Below are 19,606 nucleotides of genomic sequence, written 5' to 3' on the forward strand. Positions count from 1 at the left end.
AGAAGTTTTAGATTCAAATCTTGTGAATGAAAAATTCGATATTAATTTGTTCCACCCCATAGGCCCCCACAGTGTGCCGAAAAATTGAGTGTCGTATCAATAATATATAAATCAAACTTCTAAAGGGAGCCGAAAAATCTGTAAGTGATTCTTATTCTTGAGTTCAATATATTAACATCACTTAGTCAAAAACCTATACAATAAATAGCAAGAAAGAGAGAAATGGAAAGAAAAAGACGAATCCCATATTTAACGTATAAAACTTACACCGTTGTAACAAATAGTTTCATATAAATTAAACTCACGTTGGATAATTCTTATTTATAAACATTACGCTCGCTTGAACTGCTGTGAAAGACAATAGTTCGTTGTATACAACGATTTTGAGGCAAAAGTGACATGATGCAGTGGCTTTGGGAATTGAGAATTTGCCAATTTGGGAAAGAATACAATACACATAAGAATCATTTCCATGTTTAGCAAATTCAGTTGTATAGGTTGTTATTAACTTATTACCAACCATGGACACTATCTATTCTTCTACTTTTGTTGAAAGCAATTCTCCAAAAAGCGCTGAAAGTACCTTTTATCTACTTCAGTATCTGCAAACAGTAACACACCCAAACGCTGCTTTGGAGATCATGACACACTCCTGAAGGTTACAACTTGATATTTTCTGCTCTTATTTGCTCATCGTCATCAGCGTTGTTAGATCCATCGAACAATAACAAGAACTTAAGAAAATAAATAATGCCATCGAACAATAACATGAACTTAAACAAGAAAATATTAACGAACCACTGCAAAAACATTCATACCAGGAAAAACTAGAAGTAAAAATAAAACCCTTTTTAATTTATCCTTTTCCGTAAAATTTGACCAAAAAACATCGTAAGCTTTTTCTTGTAGAATGAAAACCCTCCTGGAAGGAAAAAAAATGAAGAAAAGGACCAAAATACACCGAAATATCAATTCCTCATTCTTCTTCCACTGCAGAGAAAATAGCCCCTAACCTATCTCCCCCCATGAAACTTAAAACCTAAACGAACGAAAAAGAAACATTTTAGGCAGACAGGATTGGGGCACCTGTAACACTTATTGCACTATTTGCAGGATCCAGAGTTCGAACCGAAACCCATTCTCTTTCTTTCATACCCAAACTCATCAGTTTTCTTTCTTTTCTTTCTTTTTTTGCAAAACAAAAGAGAAAAGAGACTAACCATCTGCCATCAAAAAATTGAAAATTCTTGGATCTATGTGTAAGGGAAAATGTAAATCAAGCTTCAGACCCAGAGTCCGTTGAGCTCAATTCAGAACGAGCCCCACCCAAATTAGTCGCAGGAGATTCAGACGCCACAGCAAGCTTTGGCTGCATGCCTCGGCATTTTAGAGATGGTCGTGATTTCATGTACTACAAAAGAACAAGCACGAGCAAAGAGTTGATGAATTGCATTAACAAATTGTTAAGACATCAAAGGATAACAAAATACCAAACACTGCACCTATTTAGTTTACTAAACAACAAAATATATAAACTCAAATATGTCAATTCAGCTTAGCTCAGGAGGTCCCATCTTTGGAGCAATCATTGGAGCCAAACAAGAGTTCTTTACCTGGTCATAAAATGCATTTATCTCTTCTTCTGTAAGGCCACCATCATCCCCAGAGTTTTCCTCCCAACCAAGAGATCGAAGAAAACGAGCCTCTTCCTCATCCGGATAAACAGCCGCACTGAGGGCAGTATCGGAAAACTTCTGAACATCTTCAGAGCTATCACCATTGCCAGTCACCAGAGCACCATTTTCAATGGTGTGAGGGCTCGCAGGATCACTGAATACTTCCCTATGTATTTCTCCAGATTTCTCCTTAGTGGGAGATGAAATGTTTGGGCCTGGATCTGGGAGAGTAATTGAACTGTTCATCAAGGTTTTATTCTTCAAGCGTTTGAAAAAATCATTCCGGCTCTGGACTTGAGACAAAGAAGGTCTCTTTTCCAACGTAGATCCAGATTTCAGATCCAAGGCAGCTACCTTGCGCTCCACAGATGAAAGCTTCTGGTTGTTGGGGCTCCTTAAGGGAGTGGATGCAACTGGGGGAGCAACAGCAAGTGGGCTATTTGCTGCTCTACTGCTGGCATTACTTGTTGGGCTAGTGACATCCTTTGGTGAAGAGGAGACTCCATTTTCCCATCCTTTGGTGAGAACAAGGAACTTAGAAGTCTTTGGAGCATCAGACTTGACAGAACCACCACGAAGAGATTGATTGTGCAATTGAGAGGGCTGCTGTTGTCCAACTTTAACTGGCGCATTTGTTTCCCCAGTTCTGGCTGCTGTTTTGGGCTTTGATTTGTCAGAAGAATTGAGAACCTGAAAAGAAAAAAGATAGTTGTTACCAGAACTCAAAAGAGTAAAGGCTTCTAAAAACTGGTAAATTTATATGGACATGTTTAAAAATACATTTATTGTGTGCACACAGTACCACAGAAATTTAAGGTTGCATTGTTTTGACACATAATCAATGTCTCTTACAAGGTAAATCACAAAAGTATGTCATATTTTATTCAGTACCTAAAATAACATGAAAAAAAAAGGAGGAAACCTCCAAGAGTAGTAGTCAGAAGACAGCCTGTAAACTAGTTTCGCAACAAACTATCATGCCCACCTACTCCTAAAATCCCCATCATGCATGGACCAATGACAAGAGAGGTAGAGAGGAAAAACAAAAGTCCCAGGGAGTAACAGAGGGAGGGCACATGAGCATCAGAAGAAAGAATTGAAGTACTCCAAACCAACTGTATCTAAGTTATATAAAATAAATTGTTCACGTCTCTGGAAATGGAGCCAACCCAAACAAAGCAGAACATCAACTTACTTGCATAGTTTTAGAGTCAAATTAAACTACTAAACTAGCAACTGTCAATGAACCTAAAATTAAAGCCCCATCACTTCAGTTCAGACTAAGAATAGAAACTCAAGTAAACATGTATTCAGAATTGTTATCAGACATACACCTCTAAACATTTATAAGTTGCAACTTGAAAGGTCCATCTAATAACAGTTATGTATCTAAAATAGAGCATCAATCCTACAAAACTCAGTTTTAACCTCTTCCATATGCCTCTACAGTCTACGCTATAAGTGAGATTGTGAAGTTCAATGTCAACAATGGTAATTTTAGTCCCAACCATTAACCTAACATATTGATATAAGGGGGATGAAAAGGCTAAAAGAATTAAACATTCAAGAAATTGAATACTAACGCACGCTGATATATGGATTGTTGGCCCACTCAGATTGGAGAACTGAAGCTAAGCATCAAAGAAAAGGTACATGGGGAAAAGTCACCAGGTAAGCTTTCAATCTCACATCACAATTTGAGTTTTCAATGGAATTCCTTAATGCTCGATGGTAAGGTAAAAAGTGCCAAAAAAAAAAAAAAAAAGCATCAAGGTAAACAATATAAGTACTAAAACAAGAATACCATCTTGAACAGTACAAATGACCAACAAAATATTATTCTAAGAACTGTCTGCCAAATTAGAATTCCAAAACTTAATATCCATCAAAACAAGCTGAAGCAAACATCAGTGGAATTTACTTACAGAAGCTTTGGGCATTGAAGGTGTCACTGGAATTAATTGCCTTGATTGCTTGATTGCCAATTCTTCAAGCCTCTGTGTCTTGATAGACAACTACAAAAGAAAATGTCTCATTAGATCAGCCACTGACACATATTATTAAAATGGCACGAGACAAATCAAACTGCAGCTACCTGAGGAGCAGTGCGAGCTTTTGCTGGAGCTTGTGCTAATGCTTCAGCCATGTTAAGACCAGACATTGCAGTTGATGCCCCAGAACTTGAAGTAGCAGCAACAGTTGGTTGAACAGGAAAGGACCCTGAGTTACCGCTCGCAATGATAGTCGAAGGGACCTCTGCCAGAGCTGAGGTCCACCCCTCCCCACCAATTAAAGCTGAACTACCAACTGGCAAGCTTTGAACAACTGTGCTAAATCCAGGGGATGGAACTCTTCCAATATCAGTTGCAGCTGGCCTTTCTTCAGTTCCAAGTGAGGGGAAATCCTTATCAAACACAACCTTCTGACTACCAACTCCAACCCCAGAAAGCAAACCATTGCCATTTTGATGATTGCTGTTACTAGAACTTTTTGAGTCAATAGCAGCTCTTCGGGGCGAAGGCTCACTCTGCTTCCTGGACACCATAGACTGAGAACGTCGCAAAGTATCCTTCTCAACCCTACTGGTGAAAATGTTTCCCAGAGGGTCAGAAGAGTCACGGTCCCAATGGTCTCCAAAATTTAATCTGTCTTTTTCCTTCTCACGGTCCTTATCACGGTGGCTTCTGTTAAAACTACTGTAAGCATGCTTTGCAGAACCATTACTAGAACTCCTCCGGGAATTGGAAGAGGAAGAACGGTCCAGGAAAGCAGAGCGCGGTGTATCAAAATCACTTATGCTCTTTGAGGTTCTATTTCTCAGATGATTAGCCAAAGAAGAAACCTCTGTATAAGAGTTACAAACATAATCCAAGTCAAATGATGTACCCGAAAGTTCCATTGTAATAGAAGCCTCTGCAATATGTATGTGTGTGCATGCATGTGTATGAAAAATCAAAAGAAAGACATTGAGACCATACAACTTGGATAGCGAAAAAGTACCTGAGTGAGAAGAAGATGATGCAAAATGGTGGGTTGAACTGCCACCCCCAGTAACACTTCCTGTACCTCTCAACCATTCTGGAACTAAGGTGGGTTCACTTCTTTCCATAAGGAGCAGTGAACATGATCAGCTATAACAACAGAAACACTTCTCACCTTCTCCACCACCTCTTGCCCTTACCCCAAACTTATTATATTTCGACAAAGATATACCGAGTTTGAACAAAACTATTTCTCTCTTCCACTTCAACAGCCAATCTTGTTTCACAATCAACCACGATAAGCAAGTGACTACCACAACTCAGATTGTACTCCTCACAACAATAAGTGCCAATTGCTTTATCCCAATCTATCACAACTAAAATTGCCTCCGTCAAACTTCTGAAAGATGAAAATATCCACAAGTTGGGTACCCAGAAGGTACTCTTCAATATAGAAGAGCCAAGGTCCAAGTTTCCTTTCCCCTAAATAAGCAATCCTGCTTTCCGGCCACTGCCAGTTAATCAAGTAAAAAGTCTCTGATATTGCTACGATCCTACGGACTGAATGGGTATATTCGACAATCTACCAACACTATGGGACCTAGGAAAAGAAAAAGATTCTAACCAAGGCGTGTACCCAGAGCACAAAAACAAGGGCAATGCCAAGAACAAGGTGCATGTCCCGAATTGCAACACGATGGAATCGAACACAACTGAACGCAAAGAAGATAAAGGGGAAAAAACTGTCTACGCCTCCATCTCCAATTGAAAGATGGATTTGCAGAAAGGAATTGCAATCTCAGCAGACCCTCATCTTCAAGCCCAATAAAGATAGAAGCAATTGGGTATGGATTTGTTCACTATGGCAACAATGAATAACAACAACCCACGATTCTCACAAGAAAATTCACACCCATCCAACTCTTCAATCTCACAGAGACGATAAAAAGAAACCCTAAAATTTGGGACTGAACGCCGAGTAAATGCGCTGAAATAGAAACCCTAGCACATATTATATGTCATATTTATACATCTTCTCTGTTTCTATGGAACTCCCAAAAGACCTAGGATTTGCAAAGGCCCCAAATTATTCCACCAAAGCGATACGAAAAATTCAGAGAGGGGAGAGAGAACTAACCCTAGACCCGCGCAGTGATTGGCGATTAAACCACAACGTAACCGTTTTAATAACCGCCCCCAATATATTCTCTCTTGAAAACAATGCGTTTCAGAGCCCAGAGAAAGAGAGAGAGAGTTTCAGAGTTGCGGTGGAGAGAGAGGGAGAGCGGCGGAGGGGGGTAGCGCAGCAGAGTAGGAGAGGGAGGAGGGGATTGGGGGACAAAAACGGAGAATGGGGTTAGAGTGCTGTGAGAGTCTGAAACAATAGGGTTTTGTTGGTTTTGTTTGCGCGAGAGGAGAGAGAGAGAGAGAGCTTTCAGCGACACTGGGGAATGAAACGAAGAACAGCCTCTTCTTCGTTAAGGTAAAAATAGAAAAAATTATATATATTTTCATGTTTTTGTATATATATATATTTAACATAATTTTATTTATATAATTTCGTGTGTGTATGTATATATATATATATCATAATTTTGTTTTTCAAGTATTAATTAATAAAAAAAACGCATGTCTTGTTTTTTGTTATTATATAAGCTTATTTATCAAAACGCCCCCAGTACGTAAATATCACTTTACTTCATACTTTTGCAACTAAATTTATTTTTCCGTAAACGTATCATTAAAGAAATTAAAGATAAGTGTGATATTTATATGTAGCATGATAAAAAGAGAAGAAAAGGAAAGTCCAGGTGGAAAAACCAAATAAAGATTTCTATACACTTATTACATTATTTATTCGCAATTTATGTTGGTGCTCCGGAAAAAATTAGTTTGCACTACTTCGAGTGTAATTTCTTTCTTATATGATTTTATACACAAAAGTGCATAATAACTTTATTAGTGCATGAACTCGTGTGTTAGTATAGATTGATGAGCACCTGATTTTCTTATGCCATGATTGAGATATTATGATTTGTGTATTTTTGGAATTATTGTTGATTTACATTTGATTTCATACTTATACGTAGTATGATTTTCTAGAAACTATACATGTTTTACAGCAAGGGGTTAGTATGTTCAGAAAATAAATGTGTTTTATAAACCTTTGTTTTTGCCCACTCACACCTTCTGTTTTTCGCCCCTCCAGGACTTAGTTAGTTGAATTCTCTGTGGCTTACGAGGAATCTCTGACAGTTCTCACATATCCCTAAATAAATGTAAAAGCTCATTTCCGGTTATGTAATAAGTACCTTAACTAAATTCGATTGCTCTATTTATGTCATATTGTTATATATGCTTTGAATGTTTAATGGGTTCTTCCAACTACTGCGCACTCTCTGTATTAGTTTAAATAAATGCTAGGTTTGGTTTAGATTTATCCATATTTTATACATCACATTCATTTTGGCTACATCACATTCAAGTGTTAGCTAGCATACCTCGATTCCGATCGGGATGTGTCAAGAATGATATTTATTTTCATTCTGATTCCTAATAGTTAATAAATATTTTAATAGAAATGCCTGATTTCAATTCCTGCTTATTCTGATTCATGCTTATCATGATTCTTGTTTACTTTGATTCATGCTTATTCTAATTCTTACTTGCTCTAATTTTTAGTTAACAAGCATGCCCTCAGTGTAAATTAGTGCACAATATAACTTGTACGGGGATAACTGGCCAATATTTGTTTTGGAAAAGTTATAGCCGACGTAACCAATAAGAGCTAAAATAGCTAGCATGATGGAAATGTTCTTGGGCATCAGCGTCATTCTCTACCGAGACGGCACTGCTTGTGTGGGATGGCCCACCTAATATCTTATTTTGAAACTATGGCCCACCTACACAATAAGATGGTTTTAGAGCAACTCCACCGTTGGAGTTTGCTCAAGGGATAGGCCAAGAAAAAGGGCCCGAGAGCCCGGCTTTAATGCTCTATCATGGGGAGCCTAATGAACAGGCCAGGCCCGAGCTCCGGGCCCGTGAGGAATTGCCAGCCCGAGAACCCGAGTGGATGTGATGCAAGGGCTGACGTCAGTCCAATTTTTTATTTTTTTCTGTCAAGCACGTGCCCTCACCCACGCGTGGGGGCGCGTCACCCGACACGATTTCAGCGCCTGGGGCCCGCGGCACAATCTGCCGAAGTTATCGTTGGGAAGCCACGTGGCTTCCCACGGTCCATTCAATCTCAACGGCTCTTTAAATTGGATCGTCCGATTTGCAACAGTAATAAAAAAAAATCTTATTTAATATCAACCGTTGGATTTGAGATCAACGGTTGATATTATTCTACTTTATAAATAAATAAATAAATAAAAGAAAAAATAGTTTTAAAATTAAGAAAAGTTACCATTGTGACACGTGGCACAATCTGGAGTGTTGGAATTCAATTTTTTTTTTTAAATCCAACAACAGAGATTAATTAGTTCAATAAAAAATTTTAAAAAATTGTAAAAAATTGGAAAAAAAATTGTTTTTACTTTTCTATAAATACCTTCTCATTATTATCTACCTTACACCACAATTTCATATTTTCTCAACTACTTTCAATCAAATTCCTATCTTTCTCTCAAAGTTTCAATCCAATTTTTTTTCAACAAAATGACTACTAATGCAGGTACGAATTGGACGCTTCTTGAAGATATTGCGTTGTGTACTAGCTAGGTTGAAGTTACTCATAGTTCGCTTACGGGTAATGAAATGCAGTTGCGAGAAATGTGGAGTCTTATTCATACCAATTATCCTGAGAAAATGGGTGGGAGAAGAATCAAAGAATCGATGTCCAGTCATTGGAACTTACTTAGCAAATCATTTAGCACGTGGAGAGGCGCCTTGGCACAAGCTTGTAACAATATTCAAAGTGGGGAAAATTATGCGGATCAGGTAACAATATATTATTTATTTGTTACCTACTTTCATTATAATTATTTGTTTGTATTATTTATTTGTTAACTACTTTCATTATAATTATTTGTTTGTATTATTTATTTGTTAACTACTTTCATTATAATTATTTGTTTGTATTATTTATTTGTTACGTATTTTCATTATAATTATTTCTTATCCCGCATTGTGTAGCAACTTCAAGCACAAGCTTGGTATGGTGCTAAAACCAAAACAAAAAATAAATCATTTAATCGGTGGGAATGTTGGAATATTGTCAAAGATTGTCCTAAATTCAAAGTTGTGCATGTCGGTCCAAAAGTTTTCATAAATAGCACCCCTCTACACTCTACACCTGATCATGGCTCGCATGTTCATGAAGATGAAGCAGAAGACGTGCCCGAAACGCCCCCCTGAACAAGCTTCGAGATCGACCCGTTATCCAATTAGGCTTGAAGGTAAGAAGGCTTTAAAGAGAAAAAAGAGTGCTTTGAAGAATGATTATGCAAAGTATATGGAACAACTTGCTCACCAAGGTGAATTGACTTTGGCGTGGGAAATGGTGAAATTTTAGGCTGATAAGGCTAGAAAGGAGGCAAATGTTGCGGCTGTTAAGAGAGCATTTCAAGCTAATGAGAGAGAAATAGGGCTACTTAGGCAAGAAAAGGAACATGCTAGAGAAGAAAGAATGGCCCAACAAGATCGTGACATTATGAACACGCCTTTAGAAGGGAGGTCTCCAAATTATAAATATTTTTGGAAGTCAGAGAAACCTGTTGTGGTGCGAAGGAGGAGTGCAAGAGAAGCGAGAGCAAGAGGAGATGGTCCTAACACAACAAGAGAAGATCATCCTAGCACCACAAATTGGTTAAGTGATGATGAATAGAGTACTTTATGTAATCGGAGCCCATAATTTTCCAATCACTTTGGGTTGTAATTTCTTATTTATTGAATATAGTACTTTATGTTGTTTCCAATTGATTGATTTTAGTACTTTATTGAATTTGGTAATTTATTTATATTAAGAGAATCTTTATTGAAAAGACATCTAAACACACCAAATAAAATTACATAAACATACCAAATAACAAAAAACTCACTAAATGAACTAAAAGAAACACACCAAATAAAATTAAATAAACACAAAAAAAAAAAAAAAAAACAAACAAACAAACACACTAAATGAACTTAAGTATCTTGAGCTTGTTTCAATACTCACTGGTGCTCTATCAAATCAATTTGTCGGGCATTGTGCATATATGGCCTTTGAAGTGCAGTATATCGTTGAATGATCAATTCATTGTAACGTCCGTCCTTTTCTAATGGCTCATGTTGCATGGGTTATTCGGTGGCGTCATGAGCACAATATATACGTGTTCTTGAATTGTTTATCGTGTCTGGCTCATATTCATCAACGACATCATAATCGTACTCATCTTCCATAATCATGTTGTGAAGAATGATGCACGTCATCATGATGGATCAAAGCGACTCTACATCAAACAATCTGGCAACACCCCTGACGATTGCCTAGCGAGCTTGAAGGATACCAAAACAACGCTCCACATCCTTCATGCACCCTTCTTGACAGCTTGCAAAGTGTTTTTCCTTTGTAGTTCGCGGACGTGGCACTGTTTTGACAAATGTTGACCACCTTGGGTAAATGCCGTTTGCTAGGTAGTATGGCCCGTGGTACATACGTCCATTGACGCAGTACGTGACTTTTGGTCCCTTTCCTTGCAGGACATCATTGAACACTGGGGATTGTGCAAGGATGTTGAGGTTATTTTGAGCTCTCGGAACCCTAAAAAAGGCATGCCAAAATGATACTTTTTGCTCATTTTCTGTCCCCATAAGCTCCTTGCCATGCACTTAGACAATTTTTCCACGTCCAGTGCATACAATCGATGCTTCCAATCATCCCAGGAAAACCTCGCATCTCGCCCTTCTTCAGAAGCCTTTGCAAGTCCATGTCAGTAGGCATCCGGAGGTACTCTGCGGTGTAGATAGATTCGATTGCTCTGCAAAACCTCATTAGGGACTCAAGAATGGTTGATTTCCCCATCCTTGTTATCCCATCCACTTGGTCTGCAGATGCTCCATATGCAAGCATCCACAAGGCAGCAATAATTTTTTACTCTAGAAGGAGACCTATAGCACCAAAAGAATCCTTCTTTTGCACAAAGTAAGAATCATGATTGCAAACAACAATCATGATTTTGTTGAACAAATGTCGTTTCATTTTAAAACGACGTCTAAAGTAGGTATTAGGGAATGCACTATTACGAACAAAATAACCGTCCAAGAGTTCCGTACCTCGTCGTTGCCTACTTCTATCAAGGTTTCCGGAACAGCTGGGCCTGCACCTAGTATCTCGACCATTGACAACTGCCTAGCTTTGGTGGCAATTCACCATGCTCGTGACCACAGTAAAGTAGGCTCAGTAGTTCAGAGCATCGAACTTGGAATCTCCCACATTTGTTTGTTTATTGGTGAGTTAGCCTTCGCCCTTACCATTGGGTCACTTGCTGTGGTTATCACCATTACCATTACACGATCATCACCATTGCCAATCTCACCTCCATGTTATGGTGATATCAAACAAACAAGTCTTAACGAGTAGCCTTTAACAACCCAACAAGTTGTAATAGGTTGTTTTGCCACCTCTTTGTCTAGCTATTGGTCTAATTGTAGACATTAGCACATTAATTAAGAAGAAACCTACTTTTAGTTCACATGAATATGAAAATTTCTTGTAAAAAAATACTTTTTCCGTAACTAGGATAAAAGAGTGGAAAATACGAAGAAATTTTTGACTAAATTGTGAACAATATTATTAGTGAATCAAAATTGATAAAAATGCTTCTCTATAACAAATTTTTTGGGTATTCCCAAAAAAAGAGAACCCCCATTGTGTGACATGTAAAAAAATAGCATCATTAAGACATCGTTGACATAGGATCATTAAGACATCGGTTCAAGAGAGAATGTTTTCAATTCAATGAGCTTCTAGTCTCTTAATATACTTGTGAATATTTAACATATTAATCAGATCATTATCATGTAACACTCTTAATAATTCTTTTATATTCAAATTTGAAGAAAAATAACTTATCTGATAATAGTGTTGTGTTTGAATGGACCTAAACTGATCCCTAAACACGAATTGCACTCCTTTAATCATGACATTCCGAGTACTTTCCAATAAAATAATATTATCGTTTTAGTAAAAACCCTAACAAATGTTTAATCAAATTTTTAATGAACATGAGTGGCCTGCATTATGGAGTATGATTCTCTTTTTTTTTTTTTCTTTTTATTTAAACTTTCACGGTTAAGTCACGTCTACGTCTTATATTTATTTTTTATAGCAAAAATAAGATAAAATAAGAGAATGTAAGAGGAGGAGATGAAAGGAAATAGGAAGAGAAGGAAAAAAAAAACCAAATCGCTGCGGTATATCCTAGAAGGTTAAAATATGTGATGAACAATATCTTTGTACGGACGTAGGAGTGATCCTTGTCAAGCGGCCCCCGCTCCTCCAACCCCAAAAGCACTGCCACGTGGCACCGCGTCTTCCCTTCTCTCTCCCCCTTCGACGGCGTTTACCAGTCTCCAAGATTCGCACCCTCTTCCCTTTTGGTCAGCGTCCTTTACCGAAAACGCCCCCAAACCCCTCTCTCCATTTTCTCGCTCAATTTTCTCGGTCAAAAAACAGAAAATCAGACACAAGTCGCCACAACATCACCGCTTGCTTCTCCGATCGAGTTTCGTGGAGGTGGGGAAAATTTAGATGGATTTAGCTCCCTATGCATCACATACCTCGATTTTTCTCTCATAGTAAGGGGACGAAAGCCATGGATCCGAAGAAGAACCGCCGGAAGCCGAGGCTCGAGCGCCGTAATGCGGGGAAGCACTTTGACTACGACGCCGCCTCGATGTCATCCTCACTCGACGACTCCTCGTCGTCGGCCTCACTCCACACGCGCTCGTTCGACTTGGACCGGACGAGCTTCCGGGTCGAGGGGAACGAGGGCGATATGGAGCGGATATACAAGACCTTGGGCCTCGGACCCGACGACTTCTCGATATCGGAGGAGGACTGGGTGGCCCGGAAGATCCGCTCGACTTCGGATGTTCTCCCCATGTCCAGATTGTACGGGTTGGATAGTCTGGATAGTCCGAAACCCGACGAATTGAGGGAAGAAGTGGCTGAGTTGTCCGATAGAGTAAGGGCTGTTACTGTTGCTGCAACTGAGTTGACTCTAGCTGACTCGCCGGTTCCAAGCGGGGGTTATAATGCTGATGCGGCTGCTGCTGCTACTTCTGTTTCAGCTGGGGTTTCTATTGGGATTAAGGGTGTGCGGCCGCCCGTGCTCAGGCCGCCGCCGTCGATGAGGGTTCCGGTGATTGACGACGGATGCTCGACTTGGGACATTCTGAGGGATTTCGCGCCAGAAGGCGCAGGAAATGCGGTGGGAAAGAGGCTTGGTTCTTCTTCGGCAGCTTCCTCTTGTTCTGATGAAGAAGAAGAAGGAGAGGTTGGAGAGGAGGGCGCTGTGGAAGGTGAGATTAGAGAGACTGTGCCGGTCTCTGAAGGGTGTTCATTTACGACGTCGAATGATGATGATTCTTCTAGCACCACCACTGTTTCTCCGAATGAGAGAATTTCGCCGAATGGGAGGCTAAAGCTTATTATCACTCACTGGGAGAAGGGTGACCTTCTTGGTAGTGGGTCTTTCGGGTCGGTATATGAAGCCATTTCTGAGTAAGTGTTCAATACCCTTTACAGTTTCTGAATGCTTATTCTTGAGGTCGAAACTTCAAATAACTTAGAGGAATAAATAATGACATAATAAGCAAGCTTAGGGAAGAAAGATCAGCATTGAAAGATAGTTTGTTGTTCTTAGGACTTGGGCTAGCTGTAGGTTAAATTTTAAGTGATATAACATTTCAGTGTTTAGTGGTGATTGTTAAAGAAAGGGTTCCACTTGGTTTCAAAGTTTACGTGTTGGAAGAGAAGATAGATGACCTCATTTAACTTAGCGATACTAGTGACGGAAAGACTAGCCTAGCTTGATGGAGTGTTCTAGACAGGAAGTTTGAAAGGCATTATTTAGCTTTGATTGGAAGAATCGCCAATACCCTGAAAATCTTAAGATGATAGTTGTTCAAATCTGAGACCTTGCTCCAATCAAGTGCTAAATTTGCACTAGCAAAAGCATTTTTTAGACATATATTGGAATTCAATGGGTTGTAGATGAAGAGATTGTAGGCTTCTTTGCCTTTTTATGTTATTTGAGTCTTAAAGCATATCTGATTTTCCTACTTCATGGGGTTTAAGGTGTTTTTGAGAACAATCAGCCAGTATATCATGCCATCCTTGTGGTGTGCAAATGTATGGACAATTGAGTTATGCCAGGAACCCTTTTTGCAAAGATTTAGTTCTAGGTGTTGAATAGAAGAGGAACTTGAGTTCTTAAATATAGGAGGAAGGTGATTTATATTCGAGGGTGCTACTAGATTTCAAAGCAGAGGTTCTCTATGATTCATCTCACCATTTATTTATGGTTTTCCAAATTCTTATTCCAAACTTGCAATGGTTCCTTGAAAATATACTATAGTTGGACCCTTTGAGGCAGAACAATGGAAGGTTAATAAACAACTGAAGAAATATATTATTCTTACAGATAAAAGAAGGTTATGGTTGCTATGTTTTTAGAGATAGCAGACACCTAGGCTGCAAATAAGCACAGCTGAGACATACTTTTTGCTGGCTCAGCTGTCTAGATTTTTTTTTTCTGAGCTTAACGATAGGGGAATGGATGCAATTCTGAAGTTGTTTTATCTTTCCCACTTCTACAGTAGCTTACTGTTATTCATAGAACCTTTATTTCTATACGAAAGTTTGATAAACTCTACATGAAAATGAATTGGTTTGTTTTTATGCAGATCTCCCCTAATGAACTTAAATAATACAACTGCTCATTTTAAAAGAGCGGTCATGCTTCATCTTTAGCTTCAGAGATATTCTATCATCTTGTTGATTATGGTTATTCTTTCCTTCAGTGGTGGAAGCTTCATTGCTGTGAAGGAAGTTTCATTGCTTGATAAAGGAAGTCAGGGGAAGCAAAGAGTTTATCAACTTGAACAGGTGACGGAGGCTTTTCTTGTGTCTGGTTCTGTGTCCTGGTTTTGCTTCCCCAATACCCTGTTATTAAGTAATTGATTCAGTTATTATATGTGAGTAGAGCCTAGGTTGATTATTGTTTCTTGCTGACATACTTTTCTCCTCATTTGTTGTTTTCCTTTCAGGAGATTGCTCTTTTGAGTCAGTTTGAACATCATAACATAGTTCAATATTACGGCACCCAAAGGGTACTCCTTTTTATTTCCTTGTTCTTGACTTGAATGTATGCCCCATGTTTTTTTGGTCATGCTATGCCTATGTCTCCCATGATGAGTATTTATGCACGTCAAGATCGTATGTTCAGCATATAAAATTCTACAATTCGTGCCATTATGACAATGAGAATCATAGAGGTTGTTGGTGTGCACAGCTACAAAAAAGTCCCCCTTAATGTACACAAAATATTCTCATGCATTCTATATTTTGTATTTCATGACATCGTATTTGTTATATGCTATTGCTATTACCATCTTTTATTTAGTTTTCTTATTTTTATTCACATACAAATTGATTTTAGATATAAAAAATTATAGTGGTCAGGGTGTCATGTATGGATGGTTACCGGTTACCCTTTCAGCCACTTTGGCTATACAATTTGATGGTCTTGTTTGACTCCAAAAGTATTTAGGATTTGTAGTATCAATTGTAGATAAATTGATTTTAAGCTTAGGTTATTTCTGACCTGTTTTATACATTTACCAGTTATGCATTGGATCTTTATAGCTCTTGTATTTATCAATCTACACTGGTTATGAGCACCAGTATCTGATGTATAATTTGTTCAATGGTCGTTGTAGGATGAATCAAACCTTTATATCTTTCTGGAGCTTGTAGCTAAAGGTTCCCTTCAGAAACTCTATCAGACGTATCATCTTACAGATTCTCATGTATCTGAATACACAAGACAGATCCTGCATGGACTGAAGTATCTTCATGACCGAAAAGTGGTTCACAGGTAATTCATATCACAAGATTTATATTTATGTGGATTATTTCCACCAATGAGCCATCTCATGTCAGGGTCATTCCATAAAAGAATGAAGATAAAATTGAAGTGGCCGTGCCATCAGAATGTTCATACTATTTCCTTCTCTAATTTTGTCTGCATCCATTCTCATCTATATGTTTCTTGTATTAAGGGACATCAAATGTGCAAACATTCTGGTGCATGCAAATGGATCTGTGAAGCTTGCAGATTTTGGATTGGCAAAGGTTTGTCCTTCATTCCTCGAAATCTTTTCTGTTTTAGTGTTTACAATATTTACAAGTGATTGCGAACTACTTTTCTACTAATATTTTTTGCTGCGTCCTTTTTCCAGACTATCCAAAATATGAATGACATTAAATCTTGCCAGGGGACTGCATTCTGGATGGCCCCAGAGGTTTGCCTTTACACTTCCATTTTAATTTCAGTTATGAAAAATAAATATTAGACTATTTTGAATGCTTATGAGCTCTCTTTTTCTTTCAATCGAGGACATAAAGTACTTCAGTTTGATACTGATGAAGACTTTTACAATCATGGATTGCTAAATTTAGTGGTTATTGCAGGATGATTTTCCCAAATTGTACTTACTTCCTGAACCCTGATCAAATTGTACTTGCTTCCTGAACTATGATAAAATGTTAATGTGTTTTAGACAGGTTGCTGCATTACCTAGTATAACATTTATGTGAAACATTGCTAAATAAATAAAGCAACAGGAACCATTTAAGTGAATATTTTGAAACAAGAAGATATAATTTTCACATGTGCAACTTGAATGTTTGCCAGCTTCTGTTTTTTCTATATATCACATCACATGGAGTATCTTTCTCGAGTATGTAGGCGGAATGGATGTTGTTCTGTTTTTACAATGTCTAGCCTCTGAAAATATTATAAAGTCGCTGCATGTCCTATATTTTGCCAATTTTTGCTTGGGAGGCAAATATGTTGATACATGCATGTTATAGGCTGTGTCCAAACTTTGTTGGAGTATTTCTTAGTCAACTTATTCTTGTGCAGGTTGTTAACCGAAAGAGCCAAGGTTATGGGCTTCCAGCTGATATATGGAGCCTTGGATGCACTGTGTTGGAGATGTTAACTGGGCGGGTTCCATACTCTAATCTTGAATGGGTTCGTGCCAATGTCGTTATGAGTTTTACTCTTTATGGTCTATACTCTAGTGATCACGACAATGTGTTGGATGATGCATCTCTTTTGACGTTTGTTTCTGACAGTCTCTTCTTGTGTCTCAACAGATGCAGGCATTATTTAAGATTGGAAAGGGAGAGCCCCCTCAGGTTCCCGATTCTCTTTCAAAAGATGCACAAGATTTCATCGATCGGTGCCTACAAGTTGATCCAAACAAACGCCCCTCTGCTGCTCTACTCTTAACTCATCCATTTCTTAAGAGACCCCTTCCCACGTCTTCTGGATCAGCATCTCCATATTATCAGCGGGGGCCCAGCTGAAAACATGTGTTCATCTATAAGCTGTTGAGATATAGGGTAAAAAAATTGGCTTTGTTTTCCATTATTTCATATTCGTTGCTCGCTCTTCCCATGAATTTAAACTCAAAAGACTTATAAAACCAATACTTTCACTGTTTAATATTTTTTGCTTTAGTAACATCTCTGTCCAACACTACAGATGCAGGACTTTTTATCCGCGTTCTGTAACTTGCTCCGGTATCCAGTGTTCAGCCATCAATTATTGGCTTACACTAGTAGAGTGCGTGTGCGTTCATCCATGTTCAAGGTCTTCGAAAGATGTGCTAACGGGGTCCATGACTTGAGAAGAACAATGAACCCCCCTCGGTCCACACCTCCTTACTCACAAAATCTCGCACCACGGAGCATTCTGGTATGAAGTTATTCGGGTTTATTCATCTGTTTCCCTTTCTAGTTCCACAGTAAGTTATTTAGTGGGTGAAAGATTTGTATTAGCCAAAGTTGTGGTAGTAAGATTTGTAAGCATTGGAAAGGAATCACGATTTGTATATAATTTGTTATCGTCGTCGTCTTCGTCGTCGTGGTGGCAGTCGGCAGGCATACGTAATACAACCTGTAATCTGTGTGTATAATATTTTACTTAGCAAATAATTTAGTACAGCAATTTCCGAGCAACCGAGCTTGTGCAAAGTCTTTATATTCGTGGAAAAGGAATAGCCAACCATTTGGGAATTAGCCACGAATTTTGACTTTTTATTTTATTTTTGTTCAACTTGGAAAACCATTAATAAAAGAGTAAATTTACAAAACATTCCATGGTTTTATTCTTTTTAATGCATTTTCAACCTAAACCATCAGTCAAATGGCGACATCAACAAGAAACGTATGTAGCTGTCAATTAGCTGGCGGATTTTAATTTTTTAATTTTTTAATTTTTTGTTTTGTCAATAGAACTTTCATTACATTAAAAAACTTTTACAAAGCCCAAAAAAAAAAAAAAAAAAAAAACCGGTAAACAAACAACATCTAAGGTAAAAGGCCCAAGTAAAATGAGAGTTGTAACCTAATATACAACGGGAGACCTTCACAAACTTATGTTTGAAGGCAACAATAACATTCAACAAAAAAACCCTAATCTCAAGCTACATAAATCAAACCACTGCCGTCGTCACATCCTCGGATGAAGCCAAACTCCGAACCGAGAAAGTAGACACCAGATCCAAGTCTCCTTCACGAACCCATGCAAAATATATACAAACAAAGTATCATATAGGTAAAGAGTGAGGCTAAGGAGTATGTAAAATACCTAACACTTGGCCTAATGGGGATTCGGCATGCTAGTTGGGGGGAAGTAAGGGAGGGTAGTAGATTTGGTATCCAATTTCTGATTGGAGTCCGCCTATTCGAGTACATGATGGGGATGGAGTGTATCACAGCTAAAGAGGAGGGAGGAAGAAAATTAAAAGATAGAAATCAGCAAAAGTAGGCAAAAGACGCTGAATAAGGGGCATGAAGCCCAAATATGAGACAAACTCAAGGAAAACTAAAATAAACTCAGGGAGAACCAAGAATAAAACGAAAAAAGGAGACTGGAAAGGGGAGATGAAGAAGAGGTGGATGCAGGGAGGGCGATGAGGTAGAGGAAGTGAGATAGGAAGGAAAAGATGGAAAAGGCAAAAAAGGGAAGGAGGGAAGGATGAGGGACGAAAAAGGGAAGAAGGAGTAGCGGGCTGCCGCCTACCCCGAGCAAGAGCAAGAGGTGGCGGATGTTTGAATTGTGGATTGTGAGAAGCCAGTGCAGAGCATAGCAGAGGTGCATGCGCAATCCAACTGGCATCTCACAATCTACATGTGGACAATGTCAGCACTTGATCATCTTGCACTTTCTTCACAAGATTGTTTTTTCTTCCTTAAGTGACCAAAAAACAAGAAGGGAATCGTGCTAATGACAATTTCATTTCACATGTATCAATTTCTTTTCATTTGCGTAATTTGATTTGTTAAATATATATATATATATATATATATAACAAACGATAGTTTTACACTAAAAGCATTTCTACCCCTTGTGCAATAGGCAATTCAATCCCCCAAGTGAACAGTAACTGCCTAAATACATCTCTATCTCTAAACTGAATAGTCCAGACAATTCGTATTAAAATATTATTAATTTTTTTTTTTATAAAATAATAAAAGATAATTTTATTTTTTATTTTGAATGATAATAAAATATTGATTGAAAGTATTTGAAAATATTCAAATGTGGTGTAAAGTGGAAGAACATGGTTAGGTATTTATAGAAAAAAAATTATTATTTTTATATTTTTTGTATTTTAATTAATTTTATGATTTTTTTATAATTTTTTTAAATTCTTAATTAA

The 19,606-nt window shown here is 38.1% G+C and overlaps 2 protein-coding genes across 2 annotated transcripts; one reads left to right on the forward strand and one right to left on the reverse strand.

The window, feature by feature from the left end:
* Positions 1-834: 834 nt before the first annotated feature.
* LOC137717515 (uncharacterized) lies at positions 835-6,158 on the reverse strand. The gene is made up of 5 exons (XM_068456904.2): positions 4,677-6,158; positions 3,772-4,520; positions 3,602-3,691; positions 1,614-2,366; positions 835-1,411 (listed from the first exon to the last, which is right to left on the reverse strand). Exons 1-5 carry the CDS (start codon positions 4,783-4,785, stop codon positions 1,277-1,279), a joined length of 1,836 nt encoding a protein of 611 aa, XP_068313005.1. The 5' UTR covers positions 4,786-6,158; the 3' UTR covers positions 835-1,276.
* Positions 6,159-12,157: 5,999 nt separating this feature from the next.
* Positions 12,158-17,900, forward strand: LOC137718432 (mitogen-activated protein kinase kinase kinase 1). The gene is made up of 9 exons (XM_068457982.2): positions 12,158-13,370; positions 14,672-14,756; positions 14,918-14,980; positions 15,590-15,747; positions 15,932-16,004; positions 16,112-16,174; positions 16,798-16,908; positions 17,034-17,282; positions 17,425-17,900. The coding sequence occupies exons 1-8, from the start codon at positions 12,412-12,414 to the stop codon at positions 17,244-17,246; spliced, it is 1,725 nt and encodes a 574-aa protein (XP_068314083.2). The 5' UTR covers positions 12,158-12,411; the 3' UTR covers positions 17,247-17,282; positions 17,425-17,900.
* The last annotated feature ends 1,706 nt before the right edge of the window (positions 17,901-19,606 follow it).

Source organism: Pyrus communis, chromosome 8, assembly GCF_041283825.1.
Source record: "Pyrus communis isolate YQ-2024b chromosome 8, ASM4128382v1, whole genome shotgun sequence".
Taxonomy (NCBI): Eukaryota; Viridiplantae; Streptophyta; class Magnoliopsida; order Rosales; family Rosaceae; genus Pyrus; species Pyrus communis.